This window comes from Petromyzon marinus, chromosome 42, assembly GCF_048934315.1.
Source record: "Petromyzon marinus isolate PM22_M1 ecotype Great Lakes invasive population chromosome 42, UKy_Petmar_22M1.pri1.0, whole genome shotgun sequence".
In the NCBI taxonomy this organism is placed as follows: domain Eukaryota; kingdom Metazoa; phylum Chordata; class Hyperoartia; order Petromyzontiformes; family Petromyzontidae; genus Petromyzon; species Petromyzon marinus.
The window spans coordinates 7539800-7558958 of NC_133708.1; the positions used below are offsets into that span (position 1 = coordinate 7539800).

At 51.1% G+C, this 19159-nt stretch overlaps 1 protein-coding gene across 4 annotated transcripts in view; it reads right to left on the reverse strand.

Moving 5' to 3' along the window:
* The window catches only part of LOC116951132 (metabotropic glutamate receptor 8-like), a 253016-nt gene that overhangs the window by 20002 nt on the left and 213855 nt on the right, over positions 1–19159 (reverse strand). For all 4 annotated transcript variants that reach the window (XM_076073489.1, XM_032969575.2, XM_032969576.2 and 1 more), the window contains one exon: positions 8195–9130. In XM_076073489.1, the coding sequence (XP_075929604.1) occupies positions 8195–9130 (936 nt within the window). The remainder of the gene's footprint in view (positions 1–8194; positions 9131–19159) is intronic.

The following is a 19159-nucleotide window of genomic DNA, read 5'->3' on the forward strand; positions in this document are numbered from 1 at the left end:
GTGTGTACTGTGTGGGGACAACATTGTGGCTGTGTGTACTGTGTGTACTGTGTGGGGACAACATTGTGGCTGTGTGTACTGTGTGACCACAACATTGTGAGTGTGTGTACTGTGTGTACTGTGTGGGGACAACATTGTGGCTGTGTGTACTGTGTGACCACAACATTGTGAGTGTGTGTACTGTGTGCACGCTAGTCGGCCGGCAGCTGTCTCACACAGATATACTTACAGAGGCACACACACACAGACAGATGCATACTGAGATACACACAGATACATACACAATTTCGCTTTGTGCGCCCTTCGTTTTGAACTCATCTACTACTGCCGCACACAGCGAGGGAAAGCCGAATACAGATGTGTTTGTGTGTGTGTGAGCTACGTGATGGGATCCAGCCAAGGAATGTAACGCGTCCGAGTGGATCATCCATCGAGGAGGTGGAGCGACGAAACCAGTTAGTGGGTTACTACATCGCAGGATTGTTGGGAGGTGGAGGCGGCTTTGGAGAGACGTTCATCCAGCAGTGGATCGACCACGGCTGATGATGATGGTAACGATTTGCCCCCATAGCGAACCAATTAGATGTAAGATTTCAGGGTCATGATTTATTTATTGCGAGCCCCGCGGGCCACTGGTGGGCCCCTGGTGGCCTTTAATGCGGCCCCCCAACAACACACAAAGATGATTTGAAGCTTTCGCGACTGCAGGAATTACTCCTTGGTTCTGTCGGTAAAGTCACGTGGAGGGAAAATAAATAAAATAATAGAAAACGACGTTTCGATTGCAACACAAGCAGTCGTCATGAGGTCGAACTGAATTTGAGAGAGAGACAAAACACAGACACGGAGACACACAGAGAGACGCACAAGCAGAGAGAGACAACACAGAGACACACAGCAACACAGAACACAGAGACACACAGACAGACAGACACACAAGCAGAGAGAGACAACACAGAGACACACAGAGACACACAACACAGAGACACACAGACAGACAGACACACAAGCAGAGAGAGAGACAACACAGAGACACACAGCGACACACAACACAGAGACACACAGACAGACACACAAGCAGAGAGAGAGACAACACAGAGACACACAGCGACACACAACACAGAGACACACAGACAGACAGACAGACACACAAGCAGAGAGAGACAACACAGAGACACACAGCGACACACAACACAGAGACACAAGAACAGACAGACACACAAGCAGAGAGAGAGACAACACAGAGACACACAGCGACACACAACACAGAGACACACAGACAGACACACAAGCAGAGAGAGAGACAACACAGAGACACACAGCGACACACAACACAGAGACACACAGACAGACAGACACACAAGCAGAGAAAGAGACAACACAGAGACACACAGCGACACACAACACAGAGACACACAGACAGACAGACAGACACACAAGCAGAGAGAGACAACACAGAGACACACAGCGACACACAACACAGAGACACACAGACAGACAGACACACAAGCAGAGAGAGAGACAACACAGAGACACACAGCGACACACAACACAGAGACACACAGACACACAAGCAGAGAGAGACAACACAGAGACACACAGACAGACAGACACACAAGCAGAGAGAGAGACAACACATAGACGCACAGAGAGAGACACACACGACATTGACACACAGCGTGTCTGTCTGTGTGTCTCCGTGTCTGTGTATTGTCTCTCTCTCAAATTTAATTATACCTGATGACGGTTGCGTAAAAGATCTTCTTTTACGTGACTTTACCGAAAGAACCAAAGAGTAACACACAAAGGGTGACAATGACACCCCCCCCATCATGATCATCGTGGCTGCCCTCAAACCCTCAATGGTTTCAAACGTGCGGCGGCCCTCCCCACGCTGGTGATGTCTTATCGGCGAAAGTGGCCACCCTCTGGGAAAATGAGTGAGGAAGGCTGGTTTAAGGAATCGATTCAGTTTCATTTTTTTGTTGATATCCCCATTTGTCTCCGTATCCCCATGAATTTTTTTTTAATTATTAAAACTGGTGTTTGGTGAAAAAAAAAACCAGTGTTTCGTCGATGCTGCTCCACGTTAATGGGATCCCCTTGCCGCCTATCCATAGCTACGGTTCCATCCCTTCACTCCACCTCTTTGTGCCCCCGTGCCCCCCCACCCCCTACTGTGCTTCGCCTCACCTTCGATTGGAACGGTAAGCTACGTATGGTGCGAAAGAAGTTCAACATACTGTTACAAAAACAAAACACAGAGGTTACCTTGGCACATGTAACCTTTATTCTGGCACGTCTTGCTCCCACATGTACCAATGTCTTTTTTTTTTCTATCCACGTGTTTACGTCTCTGGACTGCTTGAACTTGCGGATGGATGCAAACCATCCGCATGGCCGTGAGAGGGGCGTTCCAGGCTATAGGGGGCAGCAGAGGAGAAGGAGCGACCGCGCATTGCATGGGACGGTGACTGGAGACCGTCACAGCCGACCTTCGTCGCTGGGTGCAGACGAAAGGTGACGGAAAGGTAAGAGAGAGAGAGGTGGCCAGGTGTTAACTGCATCGCCCGGTATGCAGGAGGTTGTGGATTCGATTCCGACCCCGACGCCTGCTGTGTATTTGGAGTTTGCACGTTCTGCCCGTGATCGCTTGTATTTTTCCCCAGGTCCTCCACGTTTAGAAACTTGCATTTGGAGTATTTTGGTGCTAAAAATGTCCACGTGATGAGCCACTTCGTTGAGCTCTCATTTGTGGCCAGGTCGCTTCTGAAAAAGAGCTACCTGGTAACATGAAAGTCTAGGTAGTAACAGCAGGATGAGATGAGAGGGACTGTTCACGTGAAGTGTTTAGATTTCCCATGCGCCGCGTGATGGGATGATGGACGATGATCAAGAATAATCACGGAGAGGCAGCCGAGGAAAAGTAACTCGTCCAAGCGGGACGCCTACCAGGAAGACGGAGCGGCAAAATCAGTCCGTACACAGGAGAGCTGAATGGATTGTCGCGTCGCAAATTAGTGAAATGGTGGCAGAGGCCTGGGGAAGTCTTAATTTATAGGTGGATTGATCAGTTGCTGCTGCTGATGATGTATTGCACGTACGCGTGCGTGCGTTTGACGGATAAGTGCTTCGCGATATTATTATCGTGCAATTATCGAACATAAAGAGAGAACGTATGTGAGCGGTATACTTGAACGAGCGCGCTAATTCGACGCGCATCCTGACACACAGTATAAACATCCAAATTGCGGTTCATTACGTAAAACGGTCCGCACATTTCTCATCGAACCCACAGGCACACACAAACCCTGATCTGAAAAAAGAATAAACAAAAAATGCTTTGTAACCCCACAGGGATGAGTAATGTCGCTAATTACGGAATACAAAAGCACGGCAATTTAACTCAATCACATAAACCACCTTAATTTGCCGTTCATGAATCCAAAGGATTCGTAAATTCAGCCGCGGTTGCGAACAATGCCACGCAGTTCAATGGGGGCCTCCGTGATGAAGTTACCCTCCAGAGCTGATAAACATATGGCGGGGTGCTGTCGTTGTATATGCAGCGGCGCTGGTCAGCCATGGGGCGAGGGGAGAGCCTCGCGTTGATTTCGAATTTTTGCTGGAGAAACCGAAATGCGATTTCCGTTCAGAAATGAAGTCCGACGGGTCCTTTACAAGGAATGCAGCTTCCACTATTTATTTCCCATTCGATGAAACTGGTTGAAAAAAAAAGTATATATACAGTATGATTCAATCGTACAATCAGTAGCTCTATGAGAAATATGAAAGTACACCAAGCATAAATAACTATTTTTTTAAAATTTTATTTTACCAGGTAAGACCCGCTGAGCTGTTTAGTTAATTTTTCATAAGCAACCTCGCTATCACAAATGAGCGCTCAAGGAAAGTGGCTTATCATCGCGTGGAAAATTTTAACAGTCAAATACCCTAAACCCGTGATTCTAAATGTGGAGGGAAAACCCAGAGGAACCGGATAAAAATCCGAGCGACCACGGAGAGAGAGAGAGACACGCAAACTCCAAATATACAGCAGGCGTCAGGGTCGGGCTCGAACCCACAACATCCTCCATACCAGGAGAGGTAGTTAATATCTCGTTCCCGTGGCACAAGTAATAATATCAGCATAACATCGGTATTTCCAGCAAACGTGCATCACCATCCAAGGAACGGAATTTGTCTACCCGTCGAGGAGATGAAACTATGAAATCAGTGTGCAGGGTGACCAGGACAGTGAAATTTAGAAATTTACCAATTTTCTAGAACATTCCAGATAGATTCAGTGCTGAGTAAACTTGGAGTAACTTCTAGAAATTATATAACTTTCCAGTAATATAAATAGTAGTATAAATACGTGACTTTACCTAAAGAACCAAAGAATATTAAGCCCACCAGTTCAGTTTAGTTCCAGCTGCCAAAGTGGATACATATCTGCATTTTTATGAGATGGCATCAAGAGGCTGCAAGCATCCGGCAGACGCATTTTGCTATGTCTGCGGCCAATTTATCAAGACAAGAGCTAAGACCGTGCACACTCTGAAGTCGCGATTTAAAAAAAACCAAAAACCCCAACCGCGCTGTGAACTAAAACAACAACAACAACAACCACAACAACAACAAAGACCACGAACAAAAGTGCCAGCGAACAGTTTTCAATTATGAACGCGCCGCGGTCATATTATTCAATTTGATTGTCATCTACGGTTGGTTTATTATTACTACTACTTAGAAATGTGAACTACCCTACTACCGAACAATCAGTCAGATTCCATCTAACAATGCAAGCGCTGGCCCCCGGTTCCCTGTAATTCAATGCTGTTCCAATTCATCAAATTTATTTTTGTTATTCTTGTTGTCAGCTATTCAGTGAGTTTCTGGGAGCTGACGTTCATTGAATCCCTGGCCAGGCAGGCCGGAGAGACACGCCACACGCTAGGTGGACGTGGCCAGGCAAGGCCAGGCAGGCCGGAGAGACACGCCAAGCTAGGTGGACGTGGCCAGGCAAGGCCAGGCAGGCCGGCCCTGCCTGGCCGCGTCCACCCAGCGTGGCGTGTCTCTCCCTCTCAGCGCCTGATGTGCGCGGCACACCCACGGAGGGAAGTCTGACAAGCAAATTACGCTCGCGGGCGGCAGTGTCTGCGAGCGGCGCCGGAGGTGTTTAATGAACTCTCGTCACCGGCTTCGCTTGCCTGGGGAGGGCAGGCAGGCGGGTGGGTGGGGGGGCAGGCGGGTGGGTGGGGGGGCGGCGAGACCCAGAGACGGGGGAGGCGGGGGGTGGGAGTGAGGGAGTGGTGTTGATGTCTCGTGAGCGCGTGAACAGCGCGCGCGAATGTGTGCGTTGCGCACAAAATTAAATCAGTTCGGAAGGAGCGGTGGGGCAGTGGTCGGTTCGCATTTTGATTCCCTGGTCACGAAAACTAACAGTCGGTGGCGAAAATCTGAACTGGTCCTGAGCCCTCCTCTTGGTCGACTCAACATGAAGTGAGTAACCAAGGTGCGGTGCATATTAGAACCGGATTAATTATTTAGACTGGAGGAATCCGATGAGCAACGAAGCTCTTTGTCCCAGATGTCGTGATACAAAGGCGGCCGGGCGTGGTTCTGTCCACGCCACCCCTTATACACCACGCCGGCTTTCATAGACGCTGGCTTCCTCGGCTGTGTTGTCTGTGCGGTTCATCGTTTGTTGTTTTTGCCTGCGCGTATTTGGGCAGCGGTGGCGTAAGTGACCGGCCGCACGGCGCTACGAACCCGGCAGCTCGACTTCCGCTTCCCAGCGAGGGCTAAAGAGTTTGTGGTGAAACTCTGAAGCGGTCCTGCGGGTGCCCTGTCCTTGGTCACGTCAACACACATCAAAGCGCACTGGGGAGGCAAAGGTGTGCCGGGCGTGGCGCTGACCACACGGCGTCATCGGAGGCTAACGGCACTTGCCAAACAGCCTGCTAGAGGCTACAGGGAGAGGCGGTGGGGTGTTTTTTTTTTGTTACCTTCCCGTGTGTTGTCCTGGTGTGTGTGTGGGGCACCACGGTGGTGAGATGTTAACTACCTCGACTGGTATACGTGAGGTCGTGGGTTCGATCCCGACCCTGACACCTGCTGTACATGTGGAGTTGTCCTGGATTTTTCTTAGGGTCCTCCGGTTTTTCCCCTCCACATTTAGAATCAACATCACGCGTTCAGAGTATATGGCTGTAAAAAAAAAAAATCCACGTGATGATACGCCACTTTTTTTGAGCTGTCGTTTGTGGCCAGGTCCCTTCCGAAATAGAGCTATATAGCTCAGTGGGGCCTTACCTGATAAAATATGAATGTATATATCGGCAAAAACGAAAAACAACCGCTCGCTTCCGCGGCCTTACGCGAACTGTAGAGGTGTGAAAGTGCGACGATCAACCCCACCAACCACCCGGTGATTCCATGAATTGTCACGATTTCAGAGACACGTTTTTGATCACAGACTAGGCATACGTGTTGCTTTGTTTCCTTTAAAGAAATTCTGCGACTGTAGCGGCCTCTTGTGGCTGCAGGGGCCAGGTGATTTCGTAGGGAATGGGAATTGGAACACGTTTATCCTAATAGTCCAGGTGGCTCACAGATCCAGGTTTTGGAGGCAACCCAGTGCGTGCAGGTGGATTTTTTGAGTAACTGGAATGTGATGGCAGTGGCTTCATCAGTCCACCACGTCGGCTTTCGCGCGACCATTATCATTAATAATAGAGATTTGTTTGTGGTTAGATCGCGTGGATACATAAACGTGTCGTTAACCCACCACCACCTGACACAGCCGATTAGTAAGGTTTGGCACGTACACAATTCTTGCACATCGCCGGATGAATCTGGTTGTAATGACCAGCGAAACGCAGTGGCTACATCGTTGGCTCACTCTCGCGTAGAGATCCAGAGACTCACTTAGCAATGTATAGACTCATACGCATAGAGGCCGACAGATTAATGTAGATACTTCGAGGCTCAAATGGAGAAACATATTTGCACAGAGACCCATTGACTTACAGACACAAAGTCAAAGATCTCATGCTACGTGGCTCATAAGTTCGAAAATAATGGATTATTATATTTATTTTAACAATTCACAAAGGATTATCTCATTCATTTGAACAAATGTTCAAATTGGCTTTCATTGACATTCATGCATGCTGCATGGATTCTTTTGAAATTAATTAAATATATATTTTAAAATATTACAGGTGTTAACTTTGAGTTTTGTATCCGACAAATTTGAAGTGACCCCCCAGGGAGGAGAAAAATAACAAATATTGATAATGATGACAGATAAAATGTTAAGTTAATGGTTAAACAATGGATATGTTTTAATGCCAGTGTTAAAATAAATGAAATAACCCAAATTGTCATGACGTTTGGGCCACCCTGTATATGTTGGGCAAGTGCTGTTAGCGAGGACTTATTAAGGCCAGCATGGTACACGAGAAGGTGGTGTGGCTAAGACCACGCCTGACCACTTTTGTCTCCCCAGTGCAGATGTTTATACGCTGCACTAGGTATTCGTTTTAGTCTGAGTCGACCTAGGAGAGGGCCAGACCCACGTGCAATAATAATAGCCGCCATTCACTAAGTGGCGGTGATGTTACCATGGCTGCTTGTGCCAAGCTAGGTGCACATTGAGGCCGCGTGAAGTGTAGAAGGCTTGCTGTTGGCAGGTCAAGGGACAGCCCCAGCTGTTATGGGTTGACTGAGATGACTGGCAGATGAAAACAAACATGCAAACACGCGCAATGCAAAGATCCCCCGTGTAGCCTTAACAGACTGTAGGGGCAAGTGCTGTTAGCGAGCACCCGTGAAGGCCGGCACGGCACACGAGGGGTGGGTGGTCAGCACCACGCCCGGCCACCTTTTTTTCCCCAGTGGCTATGGCTACACACGGCACCAGCAACTAATTTGAGGCTCAGTCGACCTAGGGGACGCCCAGGACCGGTTCAGATATTCCTCACTGGTGTTGGCCGTGAGCGGGAATCGAACTCGGGTCACCGGGTTTGTAGCGCAGCGTAGCGCTAACCACTACACAGAATGTTGGGGTAAGTGCTGTTAGCGAGCACACACTCACACAGACACATACACGCGCACACGCACGCGGGGGGGGGGAGGGAGGGAGGGAGAGGGTGGGGCGGGGATGTGGGGGGGGGGGCGGGGGCACCTTCTCGGCGGACTGCGCGGTGCCGAAGAAGATGGGGATGAAGGCGAGCCACACGATGCAGGTGGTGTACATGGTGAAGCCGATGGGCTTGGCCTCGTTGAAGTTCTCGGGCACGCCGCGCGTCTTGATGGCGTACACGGTGCAGGTCACCATGAGCAGAATGCTGTAGCCCAGCGAGCAGATCATGGAGAGGTCGGAGATGTCGCACTTGAGGACTCCGCGCGCGTCATCGGGGTCGGGCGAGCGCTGCTCATGGTAGTCCACAATGATGTGGGGCGGGTCGACGCCGAACCACACGAACACGCCGAGTAGCTGCACCGAGATGAGGCTGCACGTGAGGACGAGCTGCGACGTGGGGCTTATGAACTTGGGCGGCGTCACCGCCTTCTTGCCCTGCTCGAAGATGCGGTAGATGCGGTTGGTCTTGGTGAGCAGCGCCGCGTAGCTGATGCACATGCCCAGGCCGAGGAAGAGGCGGCGGAAGGAGCAGAGCACCACGCCGGGCGTGGCGATCATCAGGAAGGTGATGGCGTAGCACAGGAAGATTCCCGTGAGCAGCACGTAGCTGAGCTCGCGCCCCGACGCGCGCACGATGGGCGTGTCGTTGAAGCGCACGAACGTGCCGAAGATGAAGGTCGTGGCGACGATGCCGAGGATGGCGAAGAACACGGGGATGATGGCCCACGGGGAGTGCCACTCGAGCTTGACGATGGGGATGTCGCGGCAGCCCGTGCGGTTCTGGTTGGGGCGCCGGTCGTACGGGCACAGCTGGCAGTTGAACTCGTCCAGCTGGAACTGGTAGCCCTCACACTGCTCGCAGTGCCAGCAGCAGGGCACGCCCTTGACGCCCTTCTTGCGCTCGCCGGGGAAGCATGGCAGGGAGCAGACCGACACGGGGATCTCCTGCGAGCCGCCCGCCCACTGCATGGCGTGGACCTGCGGGGCGGCCCCCGAGCGGGGCGCAGGGTCAGGGCGCAGGGTCAGGGCGCAGGGTCAGGGCGCAGGGCGCAGGGCGCAGGGCGCAGGGTCAGGGCGCAGGGTCAGGGCGCAGGGTCAGGGCACAGGGTCAGGGCGCAGGGCACAGGGCGCAGGGTCAGGGCGCAGGGTCAGGGCGCAGGGTCAGGGCGCAGGGTCAGGGCGCAGGGCACAGGGCGCAGGGTCAGGGCGCAGGGTCAGGGCGCAGGGTCAGGGCACAGGGCACAGGGTCAGGGCACAGGGTCAGGGCACAGGGTCAGGGCGCAGGGTCAGGGCGCAGGGTCAGGGCACAGGGCGCAGTGTCAGGGTGTAGGGTCAGGGCACAGGGTCAGGGCACAGGGTCAGGGCGCAGGGTCAGGGCACAGGGTCAGGGCACAGGGCACAGGGTCAGGGCACAGGGTCAGGGCACAGGGTCAGGGCACAGGGTCAGGGGCGTTATCGATTCAGTGGCGGGGGGGGCGAGTAGTTAACGGTGCAGAGGAGATTATCCGTAAGGAGGTGAAACGAGCAGAAAAACTAAAAATCTATCGATTCCTGATGGTGAACCATAACCCTCACTCGTGAGAGTTAATATAAAACATATTTAAACTCTGTTTTATTTTATTTTACCAGGTAAAGCCCCACTGAGCTGTATAGTTATTTTTCATAAGCCACCTGGCCACATATAGCTCAACAAAGTTGGCTTATCACGTGGACATTTATAGCAGCCAAATACTCTGAAAGCCTGATGTTGATTCTTAACTTGAAAAAAAACACGCCGCCACAGGGAGAGAAACACGCAAACTTCAAATGTACAGCAGGCGTCAGGGTCGGGATCGAACCCACGACCTCCTGTATGCCAGGTAAAGTAGTTAACATCTCATAGCCACCGTGATGATGATGATGATGAAGAGAGAGAGACACGCAAACTCCAAAATATACAGCAGGCATTGTCAGGGTCTGGATCGAACCCACGACCTCCTGTATGCCAGGCGAGGTGGTTAACATCTCCTAACCACCGCAGCGCCCGTCCCATGTCCTATCACCGTCATCTGCCGTGGGGACCGCAGCACGCCGCTCGATGTCTACGCCGATGAGCAGAAGCAGAGTTTGCAACCGGCTGGTTAATTTTTTTTTTAATAAATACCACCCACCCCCTCCCCTTAGCGATATCGATCTTGTGTTCCACGTGGGCGTTATTAAACTCGGGGGGGGGGGGCGGCGGAGCGAGCGGGGGGGGGAGGGCATCGGAGATGGCACGCGGCTAAACACGGCGGCAGCGCCCTGGCGGTTGAGCGCGTTGCTGAGCGGCAAGATGTGGCGGCCGCTTGCCCATGGGCGGTGAAGGTGTCCGTGGCAGTGTACCCCTCCCACCATCCACACCAACCCTCCCACCACCCCCCCACACCCCCACCACCACCCCCCCCCCCCCCCCGCCGGGATTGCAATCGATGTGCCAGGAATTGTTTGTGGAGTCTTGCCAAAGAAATGTTTCTTTGATCGCCCACAGATCGGAGGTGTCACGAGCGAGTGTTGGCATCAGCGGACGAACAAAAGGGTGTCGACCTTCTATCGATTTATTTACCATGATGACAAATTGCCGAGCACAGGCCCGGAGGTCCTCAACGCCGAGCGGGCCAGCAACAGTCGGCACTGTTGAAGATGCAATACGCGTGAAGGCGTTTGTTGAATTGGGCAAATGGAGACGTCGGGAGGGAAGAAGCAGAAAAGAGAAGCGGCTGTGAACTGTTGTGTGGTGAGTGATTGGGTGAGTGAGTGAATAGATGGGTGAGTGACTGAGTGGGTAGATGGGTGAGTGGGTGAGTGAGTTGGTGAGTGAGTGAATAGATGAGTGAGTGGGTGAGTGAGTGGATGAGTAAAGGAGCGGGTGGTAGAGTGTTTGGTAGTGACCTGCAGCGTAGTGAGTGGGTGGTTGTGTTGAGAAGATGATAGATGAAGTGAGTGGGTGTGTGAGGGTATAGGTGAATGAGTGGGTGGGTGAGTGAGCGCGTGGTTGTGACCTGCAGCATGGTGAGTGGGTGGTTGAGTAGGTGAGTAGACGTGCGAGTGGGTCAGCCAGTGTGCGCTTGTAGAACGGAGTCCTCAACACCGGGAGGTGGAAAGAACGCGTGAGCGTAACGGGAACTGCATCCACGGCAGTTGCGTGAGAAGAGCGATAAGGAAGCGAACGAGCGAGCGAGGAGTTACTGGAGTTAACTGGAGCGACTGGAGCCACTGGGCGAGTGCTGGATCACCACGATCTACCGCTGCTCCCCTCTGAATCCCCTCGTGTGCAGCAGCAGCAGCAAGGTGGGAGCCGGGGTGTTTCGCCTCCATCGCGTGCCATTATTTGTAATTTTCGACCCTTCCTTGTTTTTTTTATTTGTAAACAAACAAAAAGTAGTCACGCTTTTGCGTTTTTTGTTGTTGTTGTTTTTTGTTGTTTTCAACCGGTTCCCTATTCCCGTGGCGTGTACAGCACCGTACTCGCTGTTGGTTATCGCGAACTCTGTAACCGTGATTGTGCGTAGGTTCGCTGAACTTCTTTCGCACCGTACGTAGCCAGCCGCGCTAGCATGGCAGTGCGGGGGTAGGACAACAAACTAAGCCAAACGCCCAGCAGTGTCTAAAGAAATGCGTTTTCAGAGTTTTTCAATCTAAATAATAACAACTGTACAATCGCACGTCGCCCGTGCAATAGAGCTGAAATTAATACAAATGTCAAACAAAAACTGTACACATCTTCTGAGGCTGCGACTCACAGCAGAATCGCCGAGGTGGCACATCTTCTAAATCAACGATTTAATTCACAACTTTCTGGAAATGACAGCAAAATAATAAAAATAATGGCGATGGTTAATAACAAGGGCGCAATTACATTCGTGACTGCCGAGTGGCAACAAAGAGAGGGAGGGAAAGCTCCCCAGAGCGGGGTTTTTTTTCCGTCCGCTGCAGAGATGGAGCAATCAGTGGCTCGTGCGTAGGTTCTGGGTGGATTGTTGCATCGTGGGGAGGCCCTCATCCAGCAGTGGATTTGATCATAGCTGCTGCTGCTGCTGCTGATAATGATGATGATGAATTATATTTAGTCCTTGTTGTCCTGACCCCGCACATCCGATTAGAGCAGTTGGCTACGAACGATCAGCGAAAGAAGTTTAACGTGGAGGCTTACCTGCGGTAAATCTACCGCTTTATATATTTAAAGCTTAGCGACTAAGGGTCGAAAGCTTTTACGCATTTGCTGTCTGTCAGCCCATCTGTGCATAACACGGGGGTCACGATAACCCTCGTGATTATAATTTAACGTGAGCAACAACCGTGTGACAACATTGTGTTGCTATGTATCATCCAGCGTGCATAGTCCAGGGTCCCCAAACCGCTCGTCGACTGCTCAGACACGGCGTTATAGCAACGGGCGTGCTGTGCGTTATAACGGCGCTCGATCCTCGTTATAACGGTGCGCATCCCCCCATTATTACGGGCGCGGTCACCGTTATGGTGGGCACGTGCCGCGCCTTGCGAAAAGTGTACCCTAAATCCACACGCCATACGAGCGGGGAGAGAGAGAGAGAGAGACACACAAACCTCAAATATACAGCAGCAGCAGCAGCAGGCGTCAGGGTCGGGATCGAAACCCACGACCTCCTGTACACCAGGCGAGGTAGTTAACATCGCGCCACAAAAGCCCACGCGTGTGCAGGGACCCGGGAGGGCGTGACGCTCAATCCCGACACAGATGGGGACTAACCCGCTTGCTCAACTGCCGTACCCTGGCCAACAGGGCACGGCAACCACACGCTGTCCGTGGGTAGGGGGTGAAGTTTCCCCGAATGTGTGCCGCGGTCCACACAGACTCTCGCTGTGCTGGTTTGCAGGCCACATGCGTAGCCACTCGCGGCGCGCCTGTAAGGCACCGTCTGTATGATTTTAGTACGGTGTTAATCGTGTATACGGCGATAATCAATGTTGAAACAAAGCAATTATTACAAAACAAACAGCGCAAAAGTTGCACAGCATTTCCACGTGCGCTCACCACAAGTGGAGTAGGCTTTATGATTATGACTGATTAACATATATATGAACAGAAGGCAGCTAAAGCAATTGTTTACGCTTTGGCAAACACAGCATTAATCAATTTACTCCCCCCAAAAAATGCATAAAACAAAGAGAGGACGGAATCTGTCGAGGCATACTAATTCATCTGCAAGCATTTCACACGGTTGCGGTAGATTCTGCGTGGGTACCGCTAGACGTCTGGCTCGTGTGCGTGACAAAGGAATACGGATTTGGGGAATGTGGATTTGCGTTTAACGGGAGCTTTTAAATACCCCCAACATCTCAAAAGCGCCTTACGTATGTTGAACTTTGTCCACACCCTACATAGCCAACCGCTCTCATCAGATATCCCTTAAATCCGTAGGTTGCTATCTCTTCCACCGCAGACCTAAACCCGGACCCATCTCACTCCTGCCATGATCTAAATCCGTGGCGGCGAAATGTCAACTACCTCGCCTGGTATACAGGAGCTCGTCGGTTCGATCCCGACGCTGACGCCTGCTGTATATTTGGAGTTTGCGTGTCTCTCTCTCCCCGTGGTCACGTGGATTTGTCTTCGGGTCCTCCGGTTTTTCCCTCCACATTTAGAATCAACACGACGCGTTCTGAGTATTTGGCTGCTACACATTGCCACGTGATAAGCCACTTCGTTGAGCTGTCATTTGTGATGGCCTGGTCGCTTCTGACAAAGAGCTACATAGCTCAGTGAGCCTTACCTGGTAAAATAAATAAAAAACTGTTTAGTTCAGTTTATTTTTCTCCGTTAGCCATGGTCAGGGGTCGGAAAACCTTCGGCTCCGAAGCCGCGTGCGGGGGCCTCTTATTAAAGACCTTTCCGTGAATTTATCACACAGTGCATAGCGGCTCTTGAAATATTGAGTTGTTTTTTTTGTTGTTGTTGTTGTACAGAATTCGAAAGAAACGTCTCTTCTTGTTGTTTTGGTTGCCGACTCCTGGCACCGGTCTGAGATGATCAAAACTGCGGCGGTGCACTGCGAAAGAGTGCTCAATCCATGGCCTGCTCCAAGTCAACCCCAGATAGGTGGCAAGTCGAGTGGGTGGGTGGGTGAGCGAGTCAGTGTTTGGGTGAGTGAGTTGGGTGAGTTCGAGACTAACTCGGCACATTGAATTAGTGAATGAGTGGGCGAATGAGTAAGTGGTTTAACACAACAAGTTAATTGCTGCCACCCGAATACAAGATGACATTTTCCTGGAACTGCCCTGGTCAAACCTCACTTGCATCACATCCTAATCGTTTAAATGCCCAACTGCACGTGCCATGGATCCATTCTGCGTATGTTACAATACACATACTATTTATTGTTTCTATGTATGCATATGCACATTTGTACAAAGATGTGGGTACATGTAGATGCTGTACAAATCCAGATTAGGCTTCCAGTTCACTTTCTTGGCGCTTCGTGTGGGAAAGATTCGGTTTTTGATTTCACGTACGATGCTGTGTTTTGGAAATTTGATTTAACAATCACGTTACTTATTGCGTAAAGATAAAGGAGCAGCACCGCAGTTGCTTTCTCACGCCACTGCTGGCGGAAGGGGGCTCGCACGAGAGGGAGCTCGAGAGGGTGTCTAGGCCTACTCTTCCATTCCGGCGAGACATCTAAGGAAAAAGTGGTTGGGAGTACCCACACTTTACCCCATCACACGTGACCTGTGCCTATGCCGTGCTGACAGCTACCCACATTGAACGCCTGGCTTAGGATGGAATGTTTTGCCACCTTAAACTGGACAAAAGCAACTGGGAAAAGGAGACGATGGAAGAAACTGACAACAACAACAACAACAGCAGCAGCAACAACAACAACAAACACGCCGGTGTGTTTTACCGTTGCATCCCTGAAATGGTTACGGCTCGTGACGGCATTTCATCGGATTGAGCAAGCGTCACTTGCACCGCGCGTGGACGCGCGTTCCCGCATGCAAATCGCATCATCCACAAACGGCGAGCCATATTTCTGCCCGATGAAGGCCGTGATCTAACGTGACGTCGCTGAACATTCTAAAGGGAGGCAAGCTGAGGAATTACCCGCACGTTTGGAATCTACATCCTCGTCGGTGCAGCTGGTGCCGGAGCAAATATTTCTGATCGTGTTGGCACTTTCTGGATGCAAATTGCACGACAAATAATGCCCGCTGGGCTTGCACACACAGACAAGGATTCACCGCGTAGCTTTTGCACGTATGTGCGTATTTATGTTGAACTCCATTTTGCACGTATGTGCGTAGACAACCCCGCTATCGGAGGTGCGGCTTTAACAGACAGTTGGAAAAAAAGTGCTGTTAACCAGCACCCGTAAAGGCCTTCACGGGGAACACCTATTGAGAAGTGGTGTTGGCCAACACCATGCCCGGCCGCCTTGGTCTCCTTCGTTCTGATGAAGTTTGTACACGACACCAGAGGGAGTCCCAGGATCGGTTCATATATATGCCACTGTTATTGGTCATGAACGGGAATCGAATCTGGGTCACCGGGTAATTGCTACGCGACGAGCTCCCCATGTCTTGCACAGCAACAACAGCCACCATTGGCCACTAAGTGGTGGGGATATCACCACAATGCTGGTGCCAGGCTAGGTGCACTTTGAGGCCATGTAAAGTGTCGAAGGCTAACTTACAGGGGGTCATGGGAGAGACCCAGGTGCCATGTCTTGCATGACAAAGACAAAGGTCCCTCCGATAGCCTCAAGAGACTGTTGGGGCAAGTGCTGTTAGCGAGTACCTATGAAGGCCGGTACGGCACACAAGGCGGTGGATGGCCAACACCACGTCCGGCCGCCTTTGTCTCCCTAGTGGCGATGTTTACACACCGCACCAGGTACTCATTTGAGGCTGAGTCGACCTAGGGGAGGCCGAAGACCAGTTCAAATAATCGTCACTGGTGTTGGCCGTCAGCGGGAATCGAACCCGAGTCGCCGGTTTCGTAGCGCAGCACGCTAACCGCCTCACTGCCACACTCACACACACAGACACACAGATGTGCGCGTGCCAACAACAACAAACGTGAATCCTGCTGATACTTCCTTACCCGCTGGGAAACATTCGACAGGCAAATTTCGCTTTACTTTTGTTCAGCACACGGGATGAATCTACCGAGGGTTAACAGACGCGTCCGCGCTCGAGATGGCAATTGTGGTGAAAGATGGGAAAGGCACAGCGCGAGTGGTGGGCCACCGCTTGAGTGAAGGAACCGATGGCTCTCAGCAGCCGATGGCTCTCAGCAGCCAATGGCTCTCAGAAGTTTTTTTTTTTCCAGGAAATATATCGCCGTTGCGAGAGAACTTCATCACCGCTGTAGTAGCACTATCACGGTTACCCCCCCACCCTTCTCCCCACCTGATTTAACATCTCCACGACCTCCTGGTACGCAGGAGGTCGTGGGTTCGATCTCGACCCTGACGCCTTCTGTATATCTGGAGTTTGCGCGTCTCTCTCTCCCCGTGGTTGCGTGGAATTTCCTCCGGGCTCCACCGGTTTTTCCCTCCGCATTAACAGACAACACGCGTGTCAAGTATTTGGCCGCTGTAAAATGTTCACGTGGTGGTGAGACGTCACCTCGTTGAGCTGTCATTCGTGGGCCCGGTTGCTTCTGAAAAAAAAGCTACAGAGCTCAGTGGGGCCTTACCGCATCTCCGATTAGCACGGTTGGCTCGGTACGGTGCGAAAGAAGTTCAACGTACACGCGTACCTGGTACAATTAAAATAGGTTAGTTTCATTAATTTTTTTTATATATATAGTTTAGTTCAAGCGTGAAAGTTGGTCAAATACGAAGGAGAGATCGCAGCGACGGTGACACAGTCCGCTGCTCGTGACGCGGCTATCTGGGCTTGACCACCTGAATGTAAAATTGGAGTCGTTGCTCTACGTCCACATCGAGAAGGAGAACACATCATACCGCGACACGTGACGCATTGCAGTTACATACTCATCATACATTACGTTCAGATTGTCGTGAGGGTGACATAGGGGTCGGGGCAGCTCACATTCTCGCTTGACACCAGCCCCCATGGGGTAAGGCTGCGTTGCCCAAACAAACACAATTACCACCGCCCCATTACCTGTTGCGAGCAAGGTATTTGATGGCATTATTAAAACAAATCTGCCTCAACGTTCAGAGTGGCCACGTGTCTGTTAATTGGCTTAATTACCATGATTATTATTATTATTACGTCTAAAAGGATTTGGCAAAGCAAGTGGACGCCCCGCAGCTAAATATCAAGCAATTAATATGATTATTAAGTATCCCCTCGCTCTAATTAACAGCAGACTCTGCGGTAACCTCTCCCTGAGCATACATATTTAAACAGGTCGAATTAATGCGGACACAACGTTTGGTGTATGAGTAAGCCCATTATTTCCCCACAGCCAATGATTTCGCAAGTCGGTGCATTATTAAGTGGTAAAAATGTGTGTACAGTTTGGGCTCCAGCGCTGGACACAAATGCACAGCGCATATATCACGTTCATTACGAGCATCGCTAATTAGCTCATTAAAGGGCGCGGTATTTACGTCGCCACAATTAAAATGTATGGCGCTGCATGCGCGGTTGCCACGTGTGTGTTTGTGTTTGTGTATACGCGTCGACTCAGCCTCAAATGAGTACCTGGTGCGGTGTGTAAACATCGCCACTAGGGAGACAAAGGCGGTCGGGCGTGGTGCTGGCCACCCACCCCCTCGTGCGCCATTCCGGCCTTCATAGGTGCTTGCTAACAGCACTTGCCCCTACAGTCTGTTAAGGCTATATGGGGGATCTTTGTCTTTGTATATGCGTGAGTACTCGATGACAGCACTTGCCCCAAGAGTCTGTCAAGGGCTATACGGGTGATCTTTGTTGTATGATGGTCAGCAGGCAGGATTGCAGCTGAGTGCTGGCGTAGTCCCACTTCCGACCCTGTGTCAGAATCAGCCCTAAGCCTTCCCCTAGATCGACCCAGCATAAAATGAGCACCCAGTGCAGTGTGTAGTGCTGGCCACAACGCCCCATTTGTGCTATTTGTTGCGGTTCACAGGTGCTCGCTGACAGCACTTACCCCAAAAATGTGTTAAGGCTGTATGGGGGATCTTTGTCTTTGGGGAGTGGTAGTGCAACAGAAAGTGCATTGCGCTACAACCTGAGTTCAATCCCACTCGTGACCAACACAGTTACAAGTTGCTGAACCTGTCCTGAGCCTCCCCTAGGTCGACTCAGCCTCAAATTAGTACCTTGTGCAAAGTAAAAAACATCGCCACCGGGGAGACAAAGGTGGCCGGGCGTGGTGCTGGCCACCTACCCCATCATAGGTGCTCGCTAGTAGCACTTGCCCCTACAGTCCGCCAAAGGCTATATGGGGAACATTTGTATTTGCCTTTGATAGAGAGTTGTGTATCAATCAACATTCTCGGCTTGATTCCTGGTCATGTCTTCTGGATCCAGAGCCGACACTGGTGGATGGGTAGCGAATTGTAATCAGTTCATTTCAACACTTCTCATCGGTATGAGCAACCAGGTACTCATTTGAGGCTGAGTCGACCTCAGGTGGAGGCCCAGGACTGGTTCAGATAATCGGCACCGGTGTTGGTGGCCGTGAGTGGGAATCGAACTCGGATAGCCGGGGTCGTAGCGCAGCTCGCTAACCGCTGCGCTATAATACTCTGGTGGGTGGAGAAGCAAACCAGTAAGCAGTCTGTTAGCAACTGTGTCACAAACAAAACGCACACACACACACACGTACGTCTGTACACAGGCTGAAAGTTACGTTCCAATAGGGCAAACACTTGGGCTTAAAACAATGTTTTTGATGTATAGCTTAGCTTGAAAGACCAATGCCTCCGGCTATCTTCAGACAGGGACAGATAATGACAAAAAACAACAACTATCTGTCTGAGCAGGGCTGCTAGGCTCAATGGAAATCAACTTGGCTTGCAGAAGAAGAAGCAAAGATTACGCTCAGCGTTG